General features: G+C 37.7%; 1 protein-coding gene and 1 pseudogene across 1 annotated transcript; one reads left to right on the forward strand and one right to left on the reverse strand.

The window, feature by feature from the left end:
• Window positions 1-413: 413 nt before the first annotated feature.
• On the reverse strand, window positions 414-1908 carry LOC148977465 (uncharacterized; annotated as a pseudogene).
• A 1952-nt stretch (window positions 1909-3860) lies between these two features.
• On the forward strand, window positions 3861-10366 carry LOC120494801 (sialidase-3). The gene is made up of 3 exons (XM_039694135.2): window positions 3861-3918; window positions 8055-8315; window positions 8453-10366. Exons 2-3 carry the CDS (start codon window positions 8070-8072, stop codon window positions 9329-9331), a joined length of 1125 nt encoding a protein of 374 aa, XP_039550069.2. The 5' UTR covers window positions 3861-3918; window positions 8055-8069; the 3' UTR covers window positions 9332-10366.
• The last annotated feature ends 12382 nt before the right edge of the window (window positions 10367-22748 follow it).

The raw sequence follows: 22748 nt of genomic DNA on the forward strand, positions 1-22748 counted from the left end.
GGAAATCCACGGAGAACAAAGAACTTGGAAACAGGAACTCAGAACAAAACTCAGAAACAAGAACTCGAAACAACGCTACAGTGAAACATCGACCGACACCCAACAACTGAAACACAGGGGTTTAAATACACAGACAAACAAGCTAAATGAGGGAACAAGGGGGTGTGGTAAATCAGAAACACCTGGGGAAACTTATAAACAAGAAAAACTACAAAGGACTACAAAACATGGCACAGAAAGAGGAAATAACTAAAGTCCACACAAGACAAGGAAAACACAAGACAGGAATCGTGACAGACATTTAAAGTTGCAATGAAAACCTCATTGGAATATTTGAGGACAGTAGATGTTCATTAGGACACATTGCAAAAGAGGATAAATCAAACAAAAGAGCAGATATTTTCCAGTAAAAAAGCTGTTTTATTGACTAAAATCAAGATCTGAAAGTTAAATCAATTAACCTCTGAGTGCTTGTGCTCAAGTCTGGCAAATTTAACTTCATTCTGGACATTGTTGGATACCGATAGCTTCCCGTCAACCTCAGCAGGGACATTGTTGGATACTGTTAGCTTCCCATCAACCTCAGCAGGGACATTGTTGGATACTGTTAGCTTCCCATCAACCTCAGCAGGGACATTGTTGGATACTGTTAGCTTCCCATCAACCTCAGCAGGCACATTGTTGGATACTATTGGCTTCCCATCAACCTCAGCAGGGACTTTGCTGGATGCGGTCAACTTCCCATCAACCTCCGCAGGGACATTGTTGGATACTGTTAGCTTCCCATGAACCTCAGCTGGGACTTGGCTGGATAGCTTCCCATATCCCAGGGATATGGCTGGATTCAGTGACCTTCCCATCAACCTCAGCAGGGACTCGGCTGGATGCCGTCAACTTCCCGTCAACCTGAGCAGGGACATTGTTGGAGACTGTTAGCTTCCCATCAACCTCAGCGGGAATATGGCTGGATTCAGTGAGCTTCCCATCAACCTCAGCAGGGACATTGTTGGATACTGTTAGCTTCCCATCACCCTCAGCAAGGACATTGTTGGATACTGTTAGCTTCCCATCGACCTCAGCAGGGACTTGGCTGGATGCGGTCAACTTCCCATCAACCTCAGCAGGGACATTGTTGGATACTGTTAGCTTCCCATCAACCTTGAGGTCAACATATTCATATGATGGTCTGAGGACAACATCATGTAACAGAATAAATCAGAGACGACTTGAGGTCAACGTATTCATATGATTGTCTGAGGACAACATCAGAATAAATAAGCTAATTCAAACGTTTCTCCCTGGATCTCGCAGCAAATCACGCTGTAGGCTACAGTCTGACCAAGCTGAATGGTCAGTGTGATGTGCAAATGCTAACGTAATGTTACTTAAAGAGATTTTAGTAAACATTTCTGTTGCACCAGTTTGTTTGTTTTTTGTAAAAAAAAAAACTAAATTCCTTTTTTTTTTTAGCTAGGCACACTATAAAAAATATCTAAACAGTAATTTCATCTTTTATAGTTTTTATTTTAAGAGCCAGAATGTCAGCGATGCTGATCAATTGCTCATTTTACTGTTCAGATTATTAGCGTTACATAACTTCAGTGGTGGAAAAATGCTAACGTTTTTCTAAAAACAAGTATGTTTAGTCGTGGTACAAGACTGCTGTTAATTAATAAGAGAATGTAAGAAGCCGTTGGTCTTACCTTGTAACTTGTGTGCTTGTTGGTGTGTGTGTGTTTTTTTTATTTTAAATTTGGCGGACTCGATGGGGGGCACACTCTGATGACATCATAAACGTTGATTGGCCGAGGCAGTTGTTGTTCCAGGGTCATCATAAAGATATTGGTCTCAGGACAGCTCCCACTTGGCAAAATCAGGACGTGCAGTTAGAATCAGCAGAAGAACCATCATCCAGTGGTCAAACTGTTTGATGGAAGCAACAATTTGGGTTTAAATGCAATCCAATCTTGGTGCTTATTGCACAATATGCCCCTATTATTTGTTGATTTAGTCCAAAGAGATGATAAACACTGGCATCTTTTGCTTTTACTTTTGCAGATTGTCAACATTGTATTTTCACCAGTCCTAACAGAAGGCATGAGCATTTATCTTATTTTTTAATAATTGAACATCACCAGCTTTAAAAAAAATATTTCCTGAAAGAAATCTTTTGCCAAAGCATCATATAATGATACATTACCCACAGTTTATAAGAAAAATTTGACCAATTCTTCACACGTGATGTATGCGTTATGAAGCTAAACATGCGCTAAACATTTTTTTAAAACGCAATTTAAAAGTTTCAAAAACATCACCAAAACACTAGCCAAAAAGCACCAATGTTGTATTGTGACGTACTTAGGGGGTCTTTTAGCCAGTACAGACTGTCTCTTGGTCCAGGAAAAATGGTAGAACTCTCTGAACTTAAATGTGGCCAAGAGATCGCTTCCAAACTAGGAGTGGGTTTGTCAGAAGCTGTCTATTCTGTAAAGTGGATCAAACACCACGGCACTGAGTATCGCCCTGACTTTATTATCTGTACAGAAGTAACATGTGAGATGCCAGTGTTTTGTAAGATCAAGACTATTGCTGTGAAAGACAACAATGTGTTGTTGTGTGGAACACTGATGGAAACTGTATGTTTTGTTAAAGAGTGTTTCCTGAGCCTGAATGTTCATTGTTTTAATAAATGTTTTAAATGTGACATGTGTTTTCTTTGTTTTGAAAACTTGTTTTTAGAGTTAATTTGACATTGTGGATGATTAACTATTTTACTGTACTTGCACCACAATGAAAAATACTGATACTTACTCACCTGTTGCACCACAATGGATTTTAAGAATTTTACCTTGAGCAAGAATTTTTCACTATTAAAAATTTAAATAAACTCTACATTAATGAAATATTAACACCAATAAGAGTTAATTTCTGATTTGTTAAACTGTGGTAACACCAAACAGATTTAATTTCCCCTATTGTTAACTATAGTAACACCAAACAGATTTAATTTCCCCTATTGTTAAACTATAGTAACACCAAACAGATTTAATTTCCCCTATTGTTAAACTATGGTAACACCAAACAGAGTTAATTTCCCCTAGTGTTAAACTGTGGTAACACTGTTCAGTGTAGAGCAGTGTTGAAAATTTGACACCATGAGTAGAGTGAATTTATCACCAATTCTGAGTGGGACCAAATACACTCGGACCAAGTGTTTATTTAACTCTTATAGAGATAATTTAACTCTGCAAAATGTACTGTTTGCATTGATGGCAGAACCCTGTTTTCTTTGTTTCTAGTTATTTCCAGACAAAATGCTGTATAATTACAGGTAAAACCGTTGGTTCAGTCCAAAATGGCGACAGCGCTACACCAGTGTCATCTAGCGATTGTTGTCAGAACAAAGAACTGCAAAGCGTTACACAGACCCATATCAATTTCAATGTCACGTTTTGTTTTTGTGCACAGATAAAATGATCTGAGGGCAGTTGTTTGATTTTGCCAGATAAGTCACAAGTTCTCTGAATATGGTTTGAATTTTTTTATTTTATTTTATTTTTTAGTTTAAGGTTTTGAGAAACTGAGAAACTTTATGATTTCAAGAAATGTGTTTTACCAATTCAGAAAAACTGTAATTGCTGTGAGATTGTTTGCTGTTTTGTGCACCTCTGATATTCTAGGATAGGCTGAAGTCACTTACAGTATGTGGTGCGTCTCTGTATGTGTGTGCATGTGTGTGTGTGTGTGTGTGTGTGTGGGAGGTAGGCAAATTTCAACAATCACCAGTCAAAAGCTAAAGATTTGAGGTTGTTTCCTGGTTGATGAATTATTATAAATACAGGATGCTTTGGTTAAACCTCATAAGAGTGGAGAAAAACCTGCTGTAAGAATCCATAGCTGCAGAAAACAACCTTTCTTGTGAGTATTGCTTTTCATAGTTTATTGGAGAATTATCAACAAGGACAGAGACCATGGCAGTACAGGTTATGGTAAACAACAATTTAAGTATAAATTAGATAATAATAACTGTAATAATAACAATATAAAACGTTTGTTTACAACATTTAACTTGGCTTAAAAAAGTCTAGCCAGAAAGTTTGAAGTATTTTTAAAGTTTGAAGGTTTAGTTTGTAGTTTTAAAATCTAGATAGATAGATAGATAGATAGATAGATAGATAGATAGATAGATAGATAGATAGATAGATAGATAGATAGATAGTGTTTAGAGATAGTTTAGAGTTTGATTTTGAGTTTATGAATTTAAAGTTTAAGTTTAGAGTTTTTGAGTTTAGATTTTGAGTATATTAGTTTAGAGGGTAACACTTTACGGTAAGGGTACATGAATTAGTTTTTATTCATGCATTAATATCTCATGAATCATCAGAAACTAACACAAGTTCAACATTTTTTATTCATGACTTCATGAATAAACAACACCTTAAGTAAAACATTAACTAAGATGATCATCATGAATTATGATTTATTACGCATGATCATAGTTTCATGTTTTCTTTGTTCACAGTTATGCCACCATTAATAGCACATTGTACCCTTACCGCAAAGTGTTACCGTTTAGAGCATATGATTAGAGTTTGAGTTTATTTTAATAGAAATAGTACAAATAATGGAACTGTAAGTGAGCCTAATGGGGTTCAGGGAGTTTGGATTTGAGTTTTTGACAGTTGGAGTTTGAAAAGTCTGAACATTCCGTCGATGTAAGTCTATGGGAGTTTTTCCGAGTTTTGATCATAGTTTTTCAGGAAAACTGTGAAAATTTGGAACAGTTTGAAAAGACAGCCCCTTACGAAAAATAAGTTTATTAAAGTGTGCTATTATACTTCTTTTAAACTAAAAACAAGAAAGTACTTTCCTGTCAACTTTTTATACTTCTCTAAAATATACTTAAAGTTATATATATTCAATAAATATACTTAAAATTGCACTTATGTATACTTTACTTTATTAAAGAGAGGTCTAAGTATATTTATTCTACTTCCCAGGAACATTTTTTTTTTGTTCTAAAAATGTTCTGGGAACATTACCATGCAGTTTTCTAATAATGTTTTCAGTAGGTAGTTTTATTTTTGTTCCCGGTGCGTTCTCCTATAGGATAACATTCTCTTAAATATTTTACAAATATTTTAAAGAACATTTTAAAGATGACCTTCTATAAATGTTTAATCATAACATTTTTAGAACATTATCCCTTAACATTCTTGGAATGTTTTTAGCGGAAAGTTTTTTTTTTTATTCTTTGAATGCTCTTCTCAAAAGATAGGATAACATTCTCTACAAATATTCTAAAAATGACAATACGGTTCCTTCGTTAATGAATAACTACACAAGAACCAATAAGTAACACAACATTAACAATCTAGTAACTATTATTAACTAACAAGAAACTCTGATTAACAAACTAGTAATTGCCCACAGATGATAGTGGTAGTTCACTGAAAAAAATGATGTGTTGGCTTTACTTAACTTTTTCATGTAAACAGGTTCCACCGGTTGCACATAACTTTGCCTTGTTGGTCCCACTTTATATTAAGTGACCCTAATACCTGTGAACATGGTTACTAGATATGTACTTATGTAAGTACAGTGTAAATACACATTGGTACATAGTATTTACAGCTGTAGTATGTGTGTAACTACACATATGTAATAACACACTGAAAGGTATGGGTAAGTACAAATGTGTAACAGGACATTAGTAACAACACTTTTTTTCACTACAGTAAGTACACATGTGTAACAGGCATTGTGTAAGTACATTTTGTAACAACAATGTATTTACACACGTTCTTCCACTTCCACACAGTCTTCAATAGGCACTGAAACTCCATTGAAATCATGATGATTCCGTAAGTTGTGGCCGTTTCACACATTGTATCAAGTGCAGAGTTACTGAGGAGTTACCATGTAACACTGTTAATACAGTGTTGCACAGAGGTTTGTGTTTTTTTTTTATATTACTCGTTAAGTTGAAGCCGTTTTACACTGCATCAAGTGGACCATTCCTGAGGAGTTACAACGCGAGTAGACTGTTAATACAGTGTTGTACAGAGGTTTGGGTTTTGTATAATACACAGTAAGTTATGGCCGTTTTACACTTTGTATCAAGTGCAGAGTTACTGAGGAGTTACCATGTAACACTGTTAATAGAGTGTTGCACACAGCTTTGGGTTTTGTATATTACACTGTAAGTTATGGCCGTTTTACACTTTATATTAAGTAGACACTTCCTGAGGAGTTACCGTGTAAGTACACTGTTAATACAGAGTTGTACAGAGGTTTGGTTGTTTTTATTATACACAGTAAGTTATGGCCCTTTTACACTTTATATTAAGTGGACACTTCCTGAGGAGTTACCGTGTAAGTACACTGTTAATACAGAGTTGTACAGAGGTTTGGTTGTTTTTATTATACACAGTAAGTTATGATTGTTTAACACATTCTATCAAGTGCAGAGGAGTTACCGTGTAAGTACAGTACACTGATACCACAAGGGGAAACTTTAGCTGTAATTCAGCGTGAGTCCTGCCAGTCATACAATAAATACATGGTATACACATAGGAATTATCATGATTTCAGTGGAGTTTCAGTGCCTTCCAAACTAGTAACTACAGTATTGAAGACTGTGTGGAAGTGGAAGAACGTGTGTAAATACATTGTTGTTACAAAATGTAGTTACATAGTGCCTGTTACACATGTGTACTTACTCTAGTTAAAAAAGTGTTGTTACTAATGTCCTGTTACACATTTGTACTCACCCATACCTTTCAGTGTGTTATTACATTTGTGTAGTTACACACATATTACAGCTGTAAATACTATGTACCAATGTGTACGTACACTGTACTTACATACTTAGTACATATCTAGTAACCATGTAAGTTCACAGGTATTAGGGCCACTTAATATAAAGTGGGACCGTTTTGGTCAACAAACATAATTTGTTCTTTGTTCATGTAACTTCAACATCATGGAAGTCATTTTAAGCCATCCAATCAAACTCTGAGCTGAGTGTTAAATGAACACTGAAGCAGTGTTAAAGTTAATGAGACAATTAAGTGAATAACTGAGTGATGATTGAGCATTATTGAAGACACCTGATGTTAACAAGCAGAATCACTGAAGGAGAAAACCGGAATTTAAGGTAACCATTATGGAGATGAGTATTTGTTTTAGTTGGGCTCTTGACCCCCACATTATTTAGTTTTGATTTTGTCTGAGTTATAACAGCCGGATAATCAACTAGAAAATGTGATCTGTGGATATTGGTTGTGTTTTAACATAATCATTATATCACAATGATTTGACCTGAATCATTGAACTCAAACAGATGCAAATTTCTGAATTAAGTTTATCTTTAGCTTTAGCCCGAGGCACCCACGTTCCGCCACTTTGCCCATTTAATTTTATCCGATAGTGACGAGAGGTGACGCGCTGCCAAGATGGCGACGGCCGGCCCCGCCCACTTTAGGCTTCAAAAACGCTCTTTAGAAACCTACGGGTGACGTCACGGATAATACCTCCATATTTTTTTACATTCTATAGTTTAAACTGAAAGCAATTTGCACTGAAATATCTGACCCATATGTTTATAGCTACTTGGATGTCACAAATGTCACCTTGTCTCAAGATGTGTTTGATCAATTTTGGCCGATTCCAACGTTTCTCTATGGTGCTGAAACCTAAAGATGTCGGATTTCTGGTCCCAGTACAACTGATATTCAACTGCCATTGGCTCATCTGTGTTCGAGGGGAGGGGCTTACCAATAGGTCACTTGAACTAAGGCCTAACACTGAATCAATCTAAGCCCTGTCTGTGAAACCAAGCATAGAACGGTTATTGTTTAAAAGTGTTGACCCCCTCAATGAAAGTCTATAGGACTTTTATCAAGCCAACATAATTCTAAGAAAAGGTCTAAATCATTTTGATTTGATTTGAGTTGGTATCTCAAGCAATGTAATTTATACATTCAAACAAGTTGTAGAAGTGCATGGTGATACTGTTACTGATACTTCTATTTATTCTTTCTGTTTATAGAGCAAGAATTTTACAATGGGTAACATCACATCTTCAAAAAGGAATTCAATTCCTCCCAACAACATAACAGCAACAACATTATTCAAACAGGAGCCAAAAGTTAAAAAAAAGCAGGTGACGTACAGAATTCCAGCTCTCATCTACAGCAGTGCCGAAAAAACCTACCTTGCCTTCGCTGAAAAGCGGGACACTCCTGAAGATATTGATGCAAAAGTGCTTGTGATGAGAAGAGGATTGTGGACGAATGACACGGACGTTGAGGTACTAGACATGTTTAACCAAACTCATTAAATATTTTTCATAACGGACAATTGTCTTCACAACTGAACTATTTCATAGATTCTTTACACAGTTTTTTGAAGGCATTAACAGTCAAAATGTCATGGTTTTTATTTCAGTGGCAGAGTGGTCACCAGGTGCTCAATTTAGCTCTTCTACCAAACCACCGCAGCATGAATCCATGTCTGGTCTATGAGAAAGATTCTGATACGCTCTTCCTGTTTTTTATTTGCATTCCCTTTGGTGTCTCTGAATCTGATCAAATAAACAATAAAAAGAACCAGACACAACTTTGTTACACAACCAGTAAGGACACTGGCAGAAGCTGGAGTGGCATTACGAACTTGAAAGATGTGATCAGTGAAGAGGAGAAAAACTGGGCCACCTTTGCTGTTGGACCAGGACATGGTGTTCAAATGAAGAGTGGGAGACTGATTATCCCAGCATGTGTGCATTATTTTCATTCCGAAGATCCTTCATCCTCCCCTGTATCACGTGCATTTGCTTTCTATAGCGATGATAAAGGAAGCACTTGGAATGTAGGAAAACCAATGGAAGATCTGTGGTCTAATGAGTGTCAGATGGCTGAGGTCGAAGATGGCAAACTGTACTGCAATGCTCGAAGCACATCTAAACACAGAGTCGAGGCTCTAAGCGAGAATGGTGGAAAACAATTTGACAAGCCTACATATGCACAGCTGATAGATACTGGGAATGGTTGCCAAGGCAGTGTGCTGAAAATGATTTCCTCTGATCAGAGTCCATGGCTGCTCTATTCTCATCCATCTGATGAACAAAAGAGAAAGGATCTCACAATCTATGTGAATAAACCACTGTCCAATCCCAAGCAATGGACAACCATGCAGTGCATCAATAAAGGTCCAAGTGGATACTCAGATCTGGCAGAGAGTGGGGATCAAAAGTACATTGCCTGTCTCTTTGAATGTGGTCAGAATAGTGAAATTGAAAAGATAGCCTTCAACCTTTACAAAATCTAAGTTCATGTTGCAAAAAAGGGTTGTCTTTTAATGTGATTTTTATTTTATTATTATTATTTTTTTGGCTAGAGTTAATTGGTTTATTAATGAAAATATCTGAATGTCAAAAAATCAAGTTGGAAATACTTTGTTTTTAAAAATTCAAATAGCCAATGATCATAAACCACCAAATATGCTTTTATTATTTTAACTCCCAATTATTTCCTGAATATTCCATTTAAACCCTATATATTCCATTCACCTGAGTTATTCAATATGTAAACAGTAAACATATTTTCATTCGTTTAGCTATGTTTTTTTTTTTTTGTAATTTCATAACATTTTATAAACATGAAATAGTTTCTCTGAATGATGTTGAAAATTGTTTTTGTAAAATACTCACATGGTATACTCACAAATCTAATTAGACAGAATAGACTAAAATCCATTAGGGCCGGTTCACACAGACCTCGTTTTTGCATTTAAAAACATGGGGCCCTTTTTTTTAACTAGCACAGGGCGCAAGTGCAGTTAGGACATTTCCAAACCCACTTTTGCGTGGTGCATGGTCTAAAAACGTAACTCTAGCACACAAGCAGACCATCTACAGACAAGCCAGATTCCACCATATCTTTATGTACACAACATTAATCTTTTAAATTGTAATCCTTTTATTTTTAATATTTGGCATGTTTGTGTGCATTATAAGTTTATAGACGCACATTATTAATTCTCTCTTTCAATAACAACAAAAAATATATATATAAATATTGCACCATTTTGACTTTAGACCAGGTTTCAATTGGTCAATGGCGTAGTCTATTTCAGTTCCTAAAAATAGCAACGCACCAATAATGCGCCTGAACACACCTCATTTTCAGACCAACTGCCAATGATTGCAAGATGTGTGCAAATGCATTCACTATTTAAACAACGTGGCGCAATGATGTGAAAATGAAAACTGCGTCTGGGTGAAACTAGCAAAACACACTTGTTTCGTGCGTGGTTCTGGATTGCGCCGGATCTATGTTAGGGCCTATGGGTGTAAAAAAAGAATATATATATATATATATATATATATATATATATATATATATATATATATATATACAGTATATATATGAAGAGTTCAGATGCAAAAGCCTCTAAATGCCATTTGAAATTTTCTTCTAGAATGGTCATTTTTATCAAGCTTGTATATTTAAGTTCAGTAATTTCACTTAAATGACAATTAATAGGTAATCTTTATTGCCATTTAAGTGAAATCACTGAACTTAAATATACAAGCTTGATAAAAATGATCATTTTAGAAGAAAATTTAAAATGGCACTTAGAGGCTTTTGCATCTGAACTCTTCATATATATATATATATATATATATATATATATACAGTATATTGCTCCTGTTTATGTTTTATCATAAAATCAACCATATTTTATCATATAATCAATCATATCTTCTTGTGTTGATCATCATGTAATCAGGCATATTTTTATTAATGTTTCCTTTGATTTTGCATCTCAAATACTTATATAAATGATATATCTATAATTTTGATTTATGCTGATCTTTTATTATGTTTGTTCTGAATATGTTCTGAAGACGTGGGCAAGTTTTCACTGATTCATGTTACAAGTTGTTTTTTCTGTAAGTGTGAAAATACAGAGTATATTTTTGTGCCATATTTACATTATCCAAAAGCAGCTAACAGGGAACGTTCCCAGAACATTCACTAACGTTCTTTAAAAGTTGTGTAAATGTTAGGACAAAACGTTATTAAAATATTGTTTTCGGAACGTTCATATAACGTTATTAACGTTCTTGTATAACGTTGAGAGAAAACGTTCTTAGAACAACGTTCTTGGAACGTCTTTATCACGTTATTTGTATTTGATGAACGTTCTCATTACGTTGATAAAAAACTTTCTTAGAACAACGTTATCGGAACGTCTTTATCACGTTATTTGTGTTTGATAAACGTTCTCATAACGTTCCAGCAACATTATGCTAACCTTAGGATAACGTTCTAACAACATTATGCTAACGTTCCAGCAACGTTCTGCAAACATTAAGACACCGTTCCAGCAACGTTAAGCAAACTGGACATTTCCACGTTTTTAGAACATTTTAAATTAACGTTCCTAAAACCAAAATGGAACGTTAGAAAAACGTTCTCAGAACCTAACTTTGTTAGCTGGGACATCTTTTCTCAGATCCTAATCTGCATTACAATGTGTATTGCGGTATACTGTAATACCGGAAATGTAATCAAACTAATAAGTCTAGCAATATGATAAAAAAGATGGGTTTTTTTCTGTCCTTTTTACCCAAATTTGTTGAAACCACCACAGTCTACTTAGATTTGCAGCTGTGGTCCAAGAGGTCAGTGTTCTTGTGCATTACTAGGAGAAACTTGTAAACACCTTTTTTTCTGTGTCCTCTTTTTTAAAATGTGTAAATAAAAATTTAAACAGAATGGGTTCTCTTCTGTTTTATTTGTATAGCGCTTTTCACAATACACATAATTTCAAAGCAACTTTACAGAAGTCCATATTACAATTTAGAGTTTTCTGTTATCAGAGGTGTTTTCAGACTAAAATTGACACTATCTACACAACAATCAGTCGTCTTCTTCTGTCATCTCCCACTCCGTCATTTGTCCCTCCCCCCTTCACCTCTCAGTCCCTGGCTGCGGTCCAAACCATAGACATAATGTCTATGGTCCAAACCGCATACTTCCCTACTATTTAGTATGGGAAAAAGAGTAGGCGAGCGAAAAAGTATGAATGAATCCAAAAGAGTAGGCGAGAATTACCTGGGTGGCGTACTAATTATCGGCAGATTCGGACGTACGCATACCTAAAGTGCGTTCGAATATGCCTACTTTCCTACTATATAGTAGGCGAAAACAGTACGTGAAAGAAGCAGTACGTTCGAAACATCAGTACTCATAAAAGAGTAGGCGAGAAGTTCCCGGATGGCTTACTGCTTCCGCCCAGATTTTTGAGTGCTTTTCCATGGGTACTCATGATACTCATCTATCCCAGGATGCCACGCGAGAGGATACCAACATCGCGGAGATCAGCAACGCGGGGGGTTTCAAATGTGAGTAAACACGGTTCCATTGTGTTTAAATCGGATGTGTTAAACTACTTTAGAGTAAACGTTTTATCTGTTGAAGGTGTAAAGGAGTTAGATAGTATAGTATAGTTGTGATTTTGCTGTAAACACATGTTTTATTATGTAAGGCTAACAGGGGGCTCCAGTAACCGTAAAGTTACGTTTCTAAAGTGGATTTACATAGCCATACATCTTAAACACGCTTATTTAAAATGTCTGCGGATATGCCAACACAGACGAGATGGTAAGAGACAGGATAGTCTTCCCCATAAACTCCGCAAAAGTGAAGGAGAAATTGTTCAAATTTGGACCGGATTTAACCCTTGATAGAGCCATAGACATTGCACAATCTCACGAAATAGCCCAGGGACAGCTAAAATCCATGGCCGGACAGCACGGCACCACTCACACGCAACAGGTTGCGCATGCTGTGTTCAAACGAGGCAATAAACAGAAACACATAAAAACTACCATTAGAGCCGAACGAGACAGCACGAGATCCATAACTTGCGGACGATGCGCGCAGGTCCATGGCAAGTGATCGCAACTGACCTTTTCACGTGGCAAATCGAAAACTACATCATTGCCGTCGATTACTACGAGCTGGAAAAACTTCAATCGACCTCCGCGGCTGCGATGATCCAAAAGCTCAAGGGAATGTTTGCGCGTCATGGAGTACCCGAGAAGATCGTGTCGGATAACGGTCCGCAATACAGAACTCAGGAGTTCAGTGATTTTGCGAAACAGTGGGACTTTGTGCACACAACAACAAGCCCGTACTATGCCCAAAGTAACGGCCTCGCAGAAAAAACAGTCCAAACCGCAAAGCATATACTCACAAAGGCACATGAAGAAGGAAAAGATCCGTACCTGAGCATTCTGGAGCATAGAAATGCACCTGTTGATGGTTTTAAATCACCAGCACAGCTTCTCATGAGCAGACGGCTTCGCTCAATCCTTCCCATCACTGGTAAGCTTCTGCAACCACAAACGTGTAAACCTTCGGCAGTACAACTCAAAAGAGAACAATGCCAAGTAAAGCAGAAGTCATATTACGACAGATCCGCGAAACCACTCACCACATTGGGACACGGAGCTAGCATATATACGGTCAATGGAAACCTGCTGTAGTGTCGAGCGCATTGGAGGACGGACGCTCGTACATTATCCCAAACACCGAAGGTCAGGAATATCGCCGTAACCGCAAGCACCTGATAGATGTAAAGGGACAAAGTGTAACGATTTCAGCACAGCCCGTTTGTGAGGATAGCTCGAGTTCTCAGGAAGCTACAACAAGCAACCTCACCATGGACTCAAATGCAATCACACCTACACCCACTGACCATTGCGTGACTACCAGGTCAGGTCGCATAGTTAAGCAGAGACAAATACTTGATCTATAACACGTAAGTGTATGTCTGCATTGGTAATTGCATAGCCTACTTGCATTTCGACTATATAAAAAAATGTTGTGTTGTATTCTGCAAACATTTTGTTACTGAGATTCATTTTGAAGAACATCATACGATAGTTATATTGTATGTTCAGCTAAAGTTCGCCTGTTCATTTGATATAGTTATCTCATGTGAATGGAGAATACGAACATTTCATTCAGGCATAAGTATATCCCAACTAAAGTTCATGTGACAGGATATTCTGTTCATTTCATGCTGAATTGTAAAAAAAAAAAAAAGGGAGATGTAATGTTTGTGAATACTGTTATATATTGAACTGCATTACCCAAGAATACTAGAGTGTGACCGGAAGGAAGTGATTAATAAAGAAGGGATGTCGAACTGATGGTTGACATGCACCGCACGTTCTGTTCGAAATGTGTTTATTATTAGACAGTTATTACGATAGAGTGAAATACAAATAGTACAATACATATTTCAAAGTTAAACGGTTAGTTCACCCAAAAACGAAAATTCTGTCAGTATTTACTCACCCTCATGTTGTTCCAACCCCGTAAGACCTTCGTTCATCTTCAGAACACAAATTAAGATATTAAGATCACTCCTGCATACTAGTCCATAGGCTTCTTGAGGGAATGACAATTGATGGCCTCGAAAAGTCATTAAAGGACATTGTTAAAATAGTCCAAGTGACTACAGGGGCTCAATCTTAAGTTTATCAAACGACGAGAAGTGAGAGGTCTGCAGAACACATGACAAACATGGACGCTTGGCGCAATCTTTCACAAAAACTACAAACAAACACAGCTATAGATCCGGTAAACCAAGATCTAATTGCTCTTGAAGTAAACCCCTGGAAAGAGATTTTAAGAAGACTTATTGCAATTGTAAACCATCTTGCAGAGCACAATCTTGCATTTCGTGGCCATTCAGACAAATTGTTTGAGTCTGGTAATGGAAATTTCCTTGGACAAGTACAATTAATGGCTCAGTTTGACCCAGTGATGCGAGAGCATCTGAGGAGAATTCAGGCAAAACAGCCAAGTGACACCTATTTAAGCAAGCATATCCAAAATGAACTTATTTCCCTTGTGGCAATAAATAAGAAATACAGAAGAAAATTAAGCACAGTTAAATCTGCTTCTGCTTATAGATTAATACAGTTTTGCAAATTATGCTTCAACTAGATAAAAAGTTTGATGAGACAAATTTTAAGTTGGCTTTAAAAAGCCGGACCAGAGAGTTTGAAGAAGTTTAAAGTAGTTTGAAGTTTTATAGATGGATTAGTTAGAAAGAAAGAAAATGAATAGTTAGAAAGAAAAGAAAGATTAGTTAGAAAGATAGATAAATAATAAAGAGATTGATAGATTAGTTTCAATGAAAGGAAGAAAGAAAAAAATATTAGTTGGAAAGAAAGAAAGTGTTGATGAAGATGGTGATTATGCAATTACTTTGTTTTGTTTAACTTTTGTTTTGCTTAAGTAGTATCTTTATGTAACCCAAGTAGAAATGCTGCATAAAATGTATTGGAAAAGTGTACATGGAAAGCAACACCAATTATTATGATAATATGCATTGTATACTTAACCATATGAAAAGAGTACAAATGTTTTACTAATATATGTATGTTAAAATATGAAAATGTATTAAGTACCTTAGAGTAGAGAGCATTTATGTATTAGATAATAATTGCTTTTTGAAGAAAATGTAATGCTGTAGATAAGGTAGTCTATATTTTACAGACAAGAAAAAGAAGGATAAAAAGAAAAAGGGCCAAGAAGAGAGCGGGCAGGCTACGACGGAAACACCTTCTAAGGGTCATGGAAGATTTGGCAGCTCTCCAAATGAAGACAGCAGAAGAGAGTCTGACTTTGGCTGTGGACAGTCTGCGTATAAAAGACTGAAGAGAGGACGGACCAGTAGATACTCTCGACGCCAGAAACCCAGCTGATTGTACCTTTGATTTCAACTTTGCTTTATATTGTAACTTTTCTATTAGTTTTAATTTTAACTTTTATTTCTGAAATATCACATTAATAAATAACTATTATACTAATTGCAAAAGAATTGTCTGCCAGTGTTGTTGTTAATAAACCTTAAGCAAGAACTGACCACGGAGAAGTCTTCTGAACAAATTGTAAGTACCATTTGAATGCTTATAATTTAGTGCAGATTTGACTTACTCGACCTAACCTGAGAATAATAAATAATAAGGTTAAAGGTGTTAAGATTAAAGCATGCACCGTAAAACAAAAGAAAGAAAGAAAGAAAGAACTGTCAGGAATATGGTCCATACTCTTCCGGTCAATCACCACCAGAGGTCACCCACTCACAGCATGGACTCTTGCACTTCACTACAATCCCCATCATTCATTGCACTGATGACTCAAACAGCTTATTTCAATTATCACACAAATTGAGCGTCTGGCACGTTACGCGCGAATGATTTAGTAAATGCTATTTGTGCATTCACACGTTTGACGTGAATGAAGAATCTGAACTTTGGCATTAATTCGCGCCGCGTTAACCAATCAGGAGCCTAGCTGCTTGCTCACGAGGTGAATTATCTGGATGCTTCAATAAATTATTTTGTAATATGACTAAATACCTGGTGTGGTTCTAATGCACAACAAAGCAAATATTTGATCACTTAAATCTTTATTTCAATATACGAGACATGTTTCTTTTGTATTGAATGTTATTTATTCCATGTCTAGATTATATGAAATATTATTATGATGTAAAGACAACCAAAATACATGTGCATAAGGTCGTGTCAATTACTTTTCAAATAAAAAGTAGCCTGCTGAAACTAGGATTTCGACCACGTTTTTTTTTTTGTGTGTGTGTGTGTGTGGAACCTCTTCTACGTAGTTCCTTAGACACAACCAAATAAACAAAAAAACAAATAAGTAAATAAACACAAATGAGAAATGATAGGATAGGATAGTTTAGTGTACTACAACACTAGACTTCCTACAATTAAATAATTCAGGAGTATGTGTTTGTGTGGAAGGGGGCATCTCAAAAGAACAATAACCAAGAACAATAACAAGTGGAATACCTAACAATAATAACAAGAACAATAACCATAAATAAACAGGAGATTGTTGGAAGATGTAAATAACGTCACACAGAGGTGGTTCATTAATAAAAAGGAGCAAACTGCTAGTGAAGAACCAATATGTGGATAAAGAAAATGATGGTTTTAATCCAGGTTTCAATTTTCAGGAGAAAGAAATGGCTCATTAATATGAGACAAAGTGACCTCTGGATCTCCATGTCACACAAGGAGTTAATACAGGGGGGATATGTTGTATGTGAAATGCATTTTGGGGAATGCTTCCTTGTAAAAGTGATTTGTGCATTTGGAAGGAAATGACAGTTTGAATAAAAATAATACAATGAATTATACAATTAATAGAATTACTGATAGATTGTGCTGTGTGCTTCAAATAGCACAATGGAAAGGTGGCACTCACCAGTGATGCCATCCCTACATTGGTGGATTGCGACAACCCGCCATCACTTGCTCCCCCAAGGCTAAGATCATACAAATAATTAAGACACAAGACCATGAAATTACATTTAAATACATAACTGATCCTTTGATATTAATTGACTGATTCAGTTCTCAATAGATAAGTGGAGACAATCTGAGGAGCAGAAAGAAGAGAGGGAAATAATAGACACAGAGTGAGGGACAGAAAAAAGCACAGAGGAAACACCAGAAATTATAGAGAAAAGAACAGAGGAGACTCTAGAGACACCAGTTGAGAGAGAGAAAAGGACAGAGGAGAGCACAGAAAGGACAGATAATGAGCCAAATAGAGGAAAAGAAAAGAACAAAAGAACAGGCTCAGGTGACCATTCTACTCAGCTGTCTCCAACAAAAAGACCAGGTGATGTTATGATCTTCTTCAATTTCAAGATTGTGACTGTAGCATTATCACAGACACACATACAGGATGCCTTTTTTGTTATTACAGAGAATGAAACAACTAGAGGCACGCCTTGCACGGCTGGAAAGGCTAAAACGGTAGAAAAAAAGCCAGCTAAGCCAGGCCTAAAAAACCCAAATAATTTCAATAAAAGGCAAAAAAAGTTGCATTTAGAATTATAAACCCTTGATTTAACAAAAAGGGAATGCATCTTGAATCTTAAAATCTACTTACTTAAAATTATGTCTGAGATGCTCCAGAGGTGTCCTGAGGGATGCTAGAACTTCATTAAGGCACAGATGTCAGAGGCAGGGAAAAAAACAGAGGAAGAAGGTTTGACTGGAACATGAAGGATCTGGGGCTGCAGCTTATACACAGCAGTCCAAAGGCGTTTTATATTTGCTCTTCCCCCGACAAGAAGGCTTAGGCGTTATGTCACTGGAGGTGTGGGATATTTCTCTGTAAATACCAATTTATGAAATTAGACTACTTAACTTTGACCAGTTTCATAACTTGAAAATATAACAAAATCTGATTATTCAATTTACTTGTTCCCACAGCCTGGCTTCCTGCAGGGGATCATCTCCCAAATGGGGGTCATCACCACCACCATGATCCCTGTAGAAAGAATGTGGACAGTAGTCCTGGACGAGATGGCAATCAAAAAACAATTTGATTACGGAGAAATGACGCCATGAGCTGCTGACAAACAAGCAATGGTCGTCATGGCTAGGGACATTTTGGGGAAGTGGAAGCAGGCAAGCCATACTTTAGAAAAACATTTGTTTTGATATTGTTGAGTATCTTCAAATGCATTTATCCAAACCATGTCTTTTAATAGACTATAGGATATTTATTTTCCTCAAGATCAATGCCACCGGAAGAAATTGCGGCCATCATTGAAGATGCAATTCACCACCTACTGTACAACACATAGGGCTGACAGTATGTAGTGCACAGAGTATTTTTTTTTTTTTTAAATAGCAGCATTAACAAATGCATTACTGCATTATGTGGACTTCCACTCCAACCTTGTATTGACAAAATGTATTAACCAATTTCAAAGGTGCAGGCAGTAATACAGGGGTTGGACAAAAAAACTGAAACACCTGGTTTTACTACACAATAATTTGTTAGAATGGTGAGGGCCTCATTTTGCATCCAAATACAGCACCAATTGACAGATAGAAGTCCTTCACAGTGACCAGAGGGATTATGAGCCGTTCCTCTTCCAGAACAGTGGCCAGGTCACTATATGATGCTGGTGGACTCGCTCCTCCAAAACACCTCAATAATATTCAGATCTGGTGACTGTCAGACCATGGGAGATGTTCAACGTCACTTTCATCTTCATCAAACCCTTCTGTCACAAGTCTTGCTGTGTGTGTTGGTGCATGATCATGCTGATACACGGTTTGAGCATCAGGTGCTCATGATCCTCCAGAAGAGTTTGGTAGTCCTTTGCAGTGTCGTGTCCATCAAATACAATCAGGATTGTCATGATATTGGAGCTCAAACCATCACTGATCCACCCGTGCTTCACTCTGAAGATTGGCCGCCATGCATATAGATGTGAAGCCTCCAACATTGGCCAGTGTTTCAGTTTCAGTTTTCAGTTTCCAACCCCTGTATGTGACCAGGGAAGCCCTAATGTTAAGGCTGTGCGTAACCTCGGGGCTAGCCTGGACCCTCTGGGAGGTGAGGAGTCCCACTGCATCCTGGTGGGGGTTCAGAGGGTTCCAGTGATCGTTGATGTACCTCAACTTCTCAAATCAATCAGGAACAACCTGTACAAATATGGCCTGCAGGTAAGCACAGTAAACAAAGCAATCACAATTGCAATGACTCATACTGAACATAAAACATCTCACAATGATTTACACACCAGCTCGTATTTATTTATATCCTTAGACACAAGGAAAAATGTTCGCTGGAATCACATTAACAAATTTTAAGAGCCGGACAAGCTTCACGCCACTAGAATGGCCCCAAAGCTAACCTAGAGGCACATTCACCTGCCCGCTTTCTCAAAGATACGCGTCAGTTTGGCTACACAGGTGTTTAGCCACACTGTCCCTGCAGGTAAAGTTTATCCATTTTTTCAAAAACTTTTCTTCAATAACTAACTGCAGATTGTAAAGTGATACTGCCTATTCAATTGTCTTATCTGTTGTGACCCAGGCATTTCTGCGATGGTAACATTTCAGAGAATGCCAGCAGAGGCAAAAGCTACAGCTGACTTTGTTGCAAAATTATATCACCTCTTCGACGTGCTAAGTTCTAGATAATTTTGTAAAAAAAACATCACCTTAACTTCAAACGTACAACTTACTAACTACATCCGATCTACTATGACCTACCTTTCTACCTTCACCCCACTAACTACAACTATCTACCTACAACTATCCTACTTGCAGATCCGTCAAGGGCTCAAACCCCTGGTGACGACTCCTCAGTGCAGGAAACAAGGAAAAAGAGAACTTCCTGAGTGAATGCATCAATTGGGTGGCAGGCTGGCAATTCAGGTCAGTCAATAAGAAAAGACAAACAACCAAACTATACTGAAATGGCCTAAGAAAATCTTTCCCCCTACTTAAAATCAATCTGCAGATGACAAATGAATTGTTAAAAAACAGTTAATCGATAAAATCGATTCATCACCCAGCCCTAGCTGAGGCACACACTAACGACACACACTAACCCCCAACCCCCCAGATCTCAGTGCAAACCACCACCATGCCTGCACAGATTGTGCGTCTCCATAAAGAGCGTCCTTCTAGTCCACAAGAGTTGCACAAATGCTGGAATGTGCACCTCAAAATTAAATCAGGACTGCATTGAGGTAGTGCAACACACAATTACTTTTCAAATAAAAAGCTGAAAACTAGGATTTTAACCACCTGTTTTTTTTTTTAGAACCTATTCTCCTTGATTATTGGCAAAGGGGGTCACAAATACAATCCAAGTGCGAGGGAGTTCACCGCTGCGCTCAGGGGATTGAGTGTTTAGAATATCCTACCTGCCCTTTCTGCATCGGCTCCATCCAATTGCGAGGTGGATGATGGAACAACCCTTCTAACCACAGTCTCAGAGGACGCAATCCCCTCCACCTCTTCCACAACAGCTCCAATGACCTCACTGTCACTCCCTACCTCACTGACAACAGAGATCGAGGACGAAGAACTCTTGTTGATGTCGGTCACTGTGGAAGATAAGGTCATCTGTACAACACAAAACACTGTATCGACACACTGCTACAGTCATAAATCACATGGAACAGACATAATCATGCTCATATTAAATGTAACACTGTATTTTCTCTTACTTGTGGACTGTCTGCGATTGCATCGAGGAGGAGGGCCTGTTCTATGCCACTGGGTGGCTTGTCCGGGTCCTTCAGCGGGAGGAAATAATCCAGGCCTGTCCACACTGTGAGGTGCTGCTGTTGGGTGACCGACATTTGGACCACAGCTATGCCGCAAGTGTGGACCACCCCTTCCTGGTGGCCAAAAAATACATGGCATCGGCGAACCTCATGAAGCCATCAGAAGATTTTTTCGCTGCAATCCAGCTTTTGGAGGAGGAATTTGCGAGGCACATAGACACTTTCTGGCCTCACAACAAGATCACCCAAAAACATTAAAAGGACTCTGGGCAGTCTGGGGGTGTTCAACAGCCTCTTTAGCTTGAACCCTGAGCATGCCAGCCTATTGGAGACAATAGTGATTAAAAATTTGTAATGTGCAGGCTCGGGGCGGAAATCTGCGAGAGGAACAGGAAGCTGAGAGAGAGCAGCTCAGAGAAAGCTGTCCTTCTTCACAGCCTGAATGGAGCTGGAGGTAACACAGTCTCATCCCAAATCGTCATATAACTGACGTTTTGGGACGTATTTTGACCATACGTCAATATCCGCCTTTTTAGGGCCCCCTTAAACGTCGGTAGATGGCGATCCCGGGCCATACAACTGACGCTTACAACTGTCATACAACTGACGCTTTACCTTTAACGTCAGTTAGGTGACGGGTTAGGTTTAGGGTTAAGTTTAGGTATGGGGTAGAGTTAGGATCCCATAACCTCATCTACCGACGTTTAAGGGGGCCCTAAAAAGGCGAATATTGACGTATGGTCAAAAGACGTCCCAAAACGTCAGTTATATGACGATTTGGGATGAGACCGGGTTGCTGGAGGACCATAATATTGGGGCTGTTCCTGTGGAGACGCTTTTTTTCTTAACATGAACAAAGTTTAAAACAAGTAGCCTAAGTAAATTTTGGAAGAAGCTACAAAAATATTACCACATGGAACGATTGTTATTTATTAATTTGCCATTACCATTGTTCAACATTGTTTCAAATTTTAATTGATGCATCCATTTTCAATGGGCTCAGTAGGTATGAGCTTTGTCTTGAGAAAAATCAATAAATAAAGCAGCACTTCTGGCAGTATGAAAATATGTGACATCTTCACAACGGATTTTTAGAACAATATGTGAACTTAAAAATTTTCAACTGAGTGTAATATCTCTCTCTCTCTCTCTCTCTCTCTCTCTTACTCTCTCTGTGTGTGTGTGTGTGTGTTACTCCCTCTGCTGGACAGGCTTATGTAGTGTTGGAGAAGATGTTCTAACAGAATTTCCCAAACCTGTTCCTGGAAACACACTAAAATTTGGAGGACACTGGCTCCACTCGGAGAAATTGTTAGTGCATGCGAGGAAAACCACTGGAAATACAGTGATCCAATGGTGTGGGCAAAGGTAGATGCATGTACTAAATTGTATGAAATAATTCCGAAAAAAAAGCACAAACATGGCAGAGACTGCAAGTACAGCAGCTGCAGCAATTAGCTGAGGGTGACGTTAAAAGATAGACAAACACGGCTAGCGGTGACAGCAGCCTCAATCCACCTGTCACTCAAGTGGCCACACCCTTAATTATGCAGAAATTTAAGGCTTAAAATAATTT

Source organism: Pimephales promelas, chromosome 9 (genome assembly GCF_988280905.1).
Source record: "Pimephales promelas chromosome 9, fPimPro1.hap1.1, whole genome shotgun sequence".
NCBI classification, from domain to species: Eukaryota; Metazoa; Chordata; class Actinopteri; order Cypriniformes; family Leuciscidae; genus Pimephales; species Pimephales promelas.

Bases quoted from the DNA above. Each gene is read 5' to 3' on its own strand.
- LOC120494801 (XM_039694135.2), top strand. From the start codon at position 8,070: ATGGGTAACATCACATCTTCAAAAAGGAATTCAATTCCTCCCAACAAC. The intron at 8,316-8,452 runs GTACTAGACATG...TTTTTATTTCAG, and splicing joins CGAATGACACGGACGTTGAG to TGGCAGAGTGGTCACCAGGT.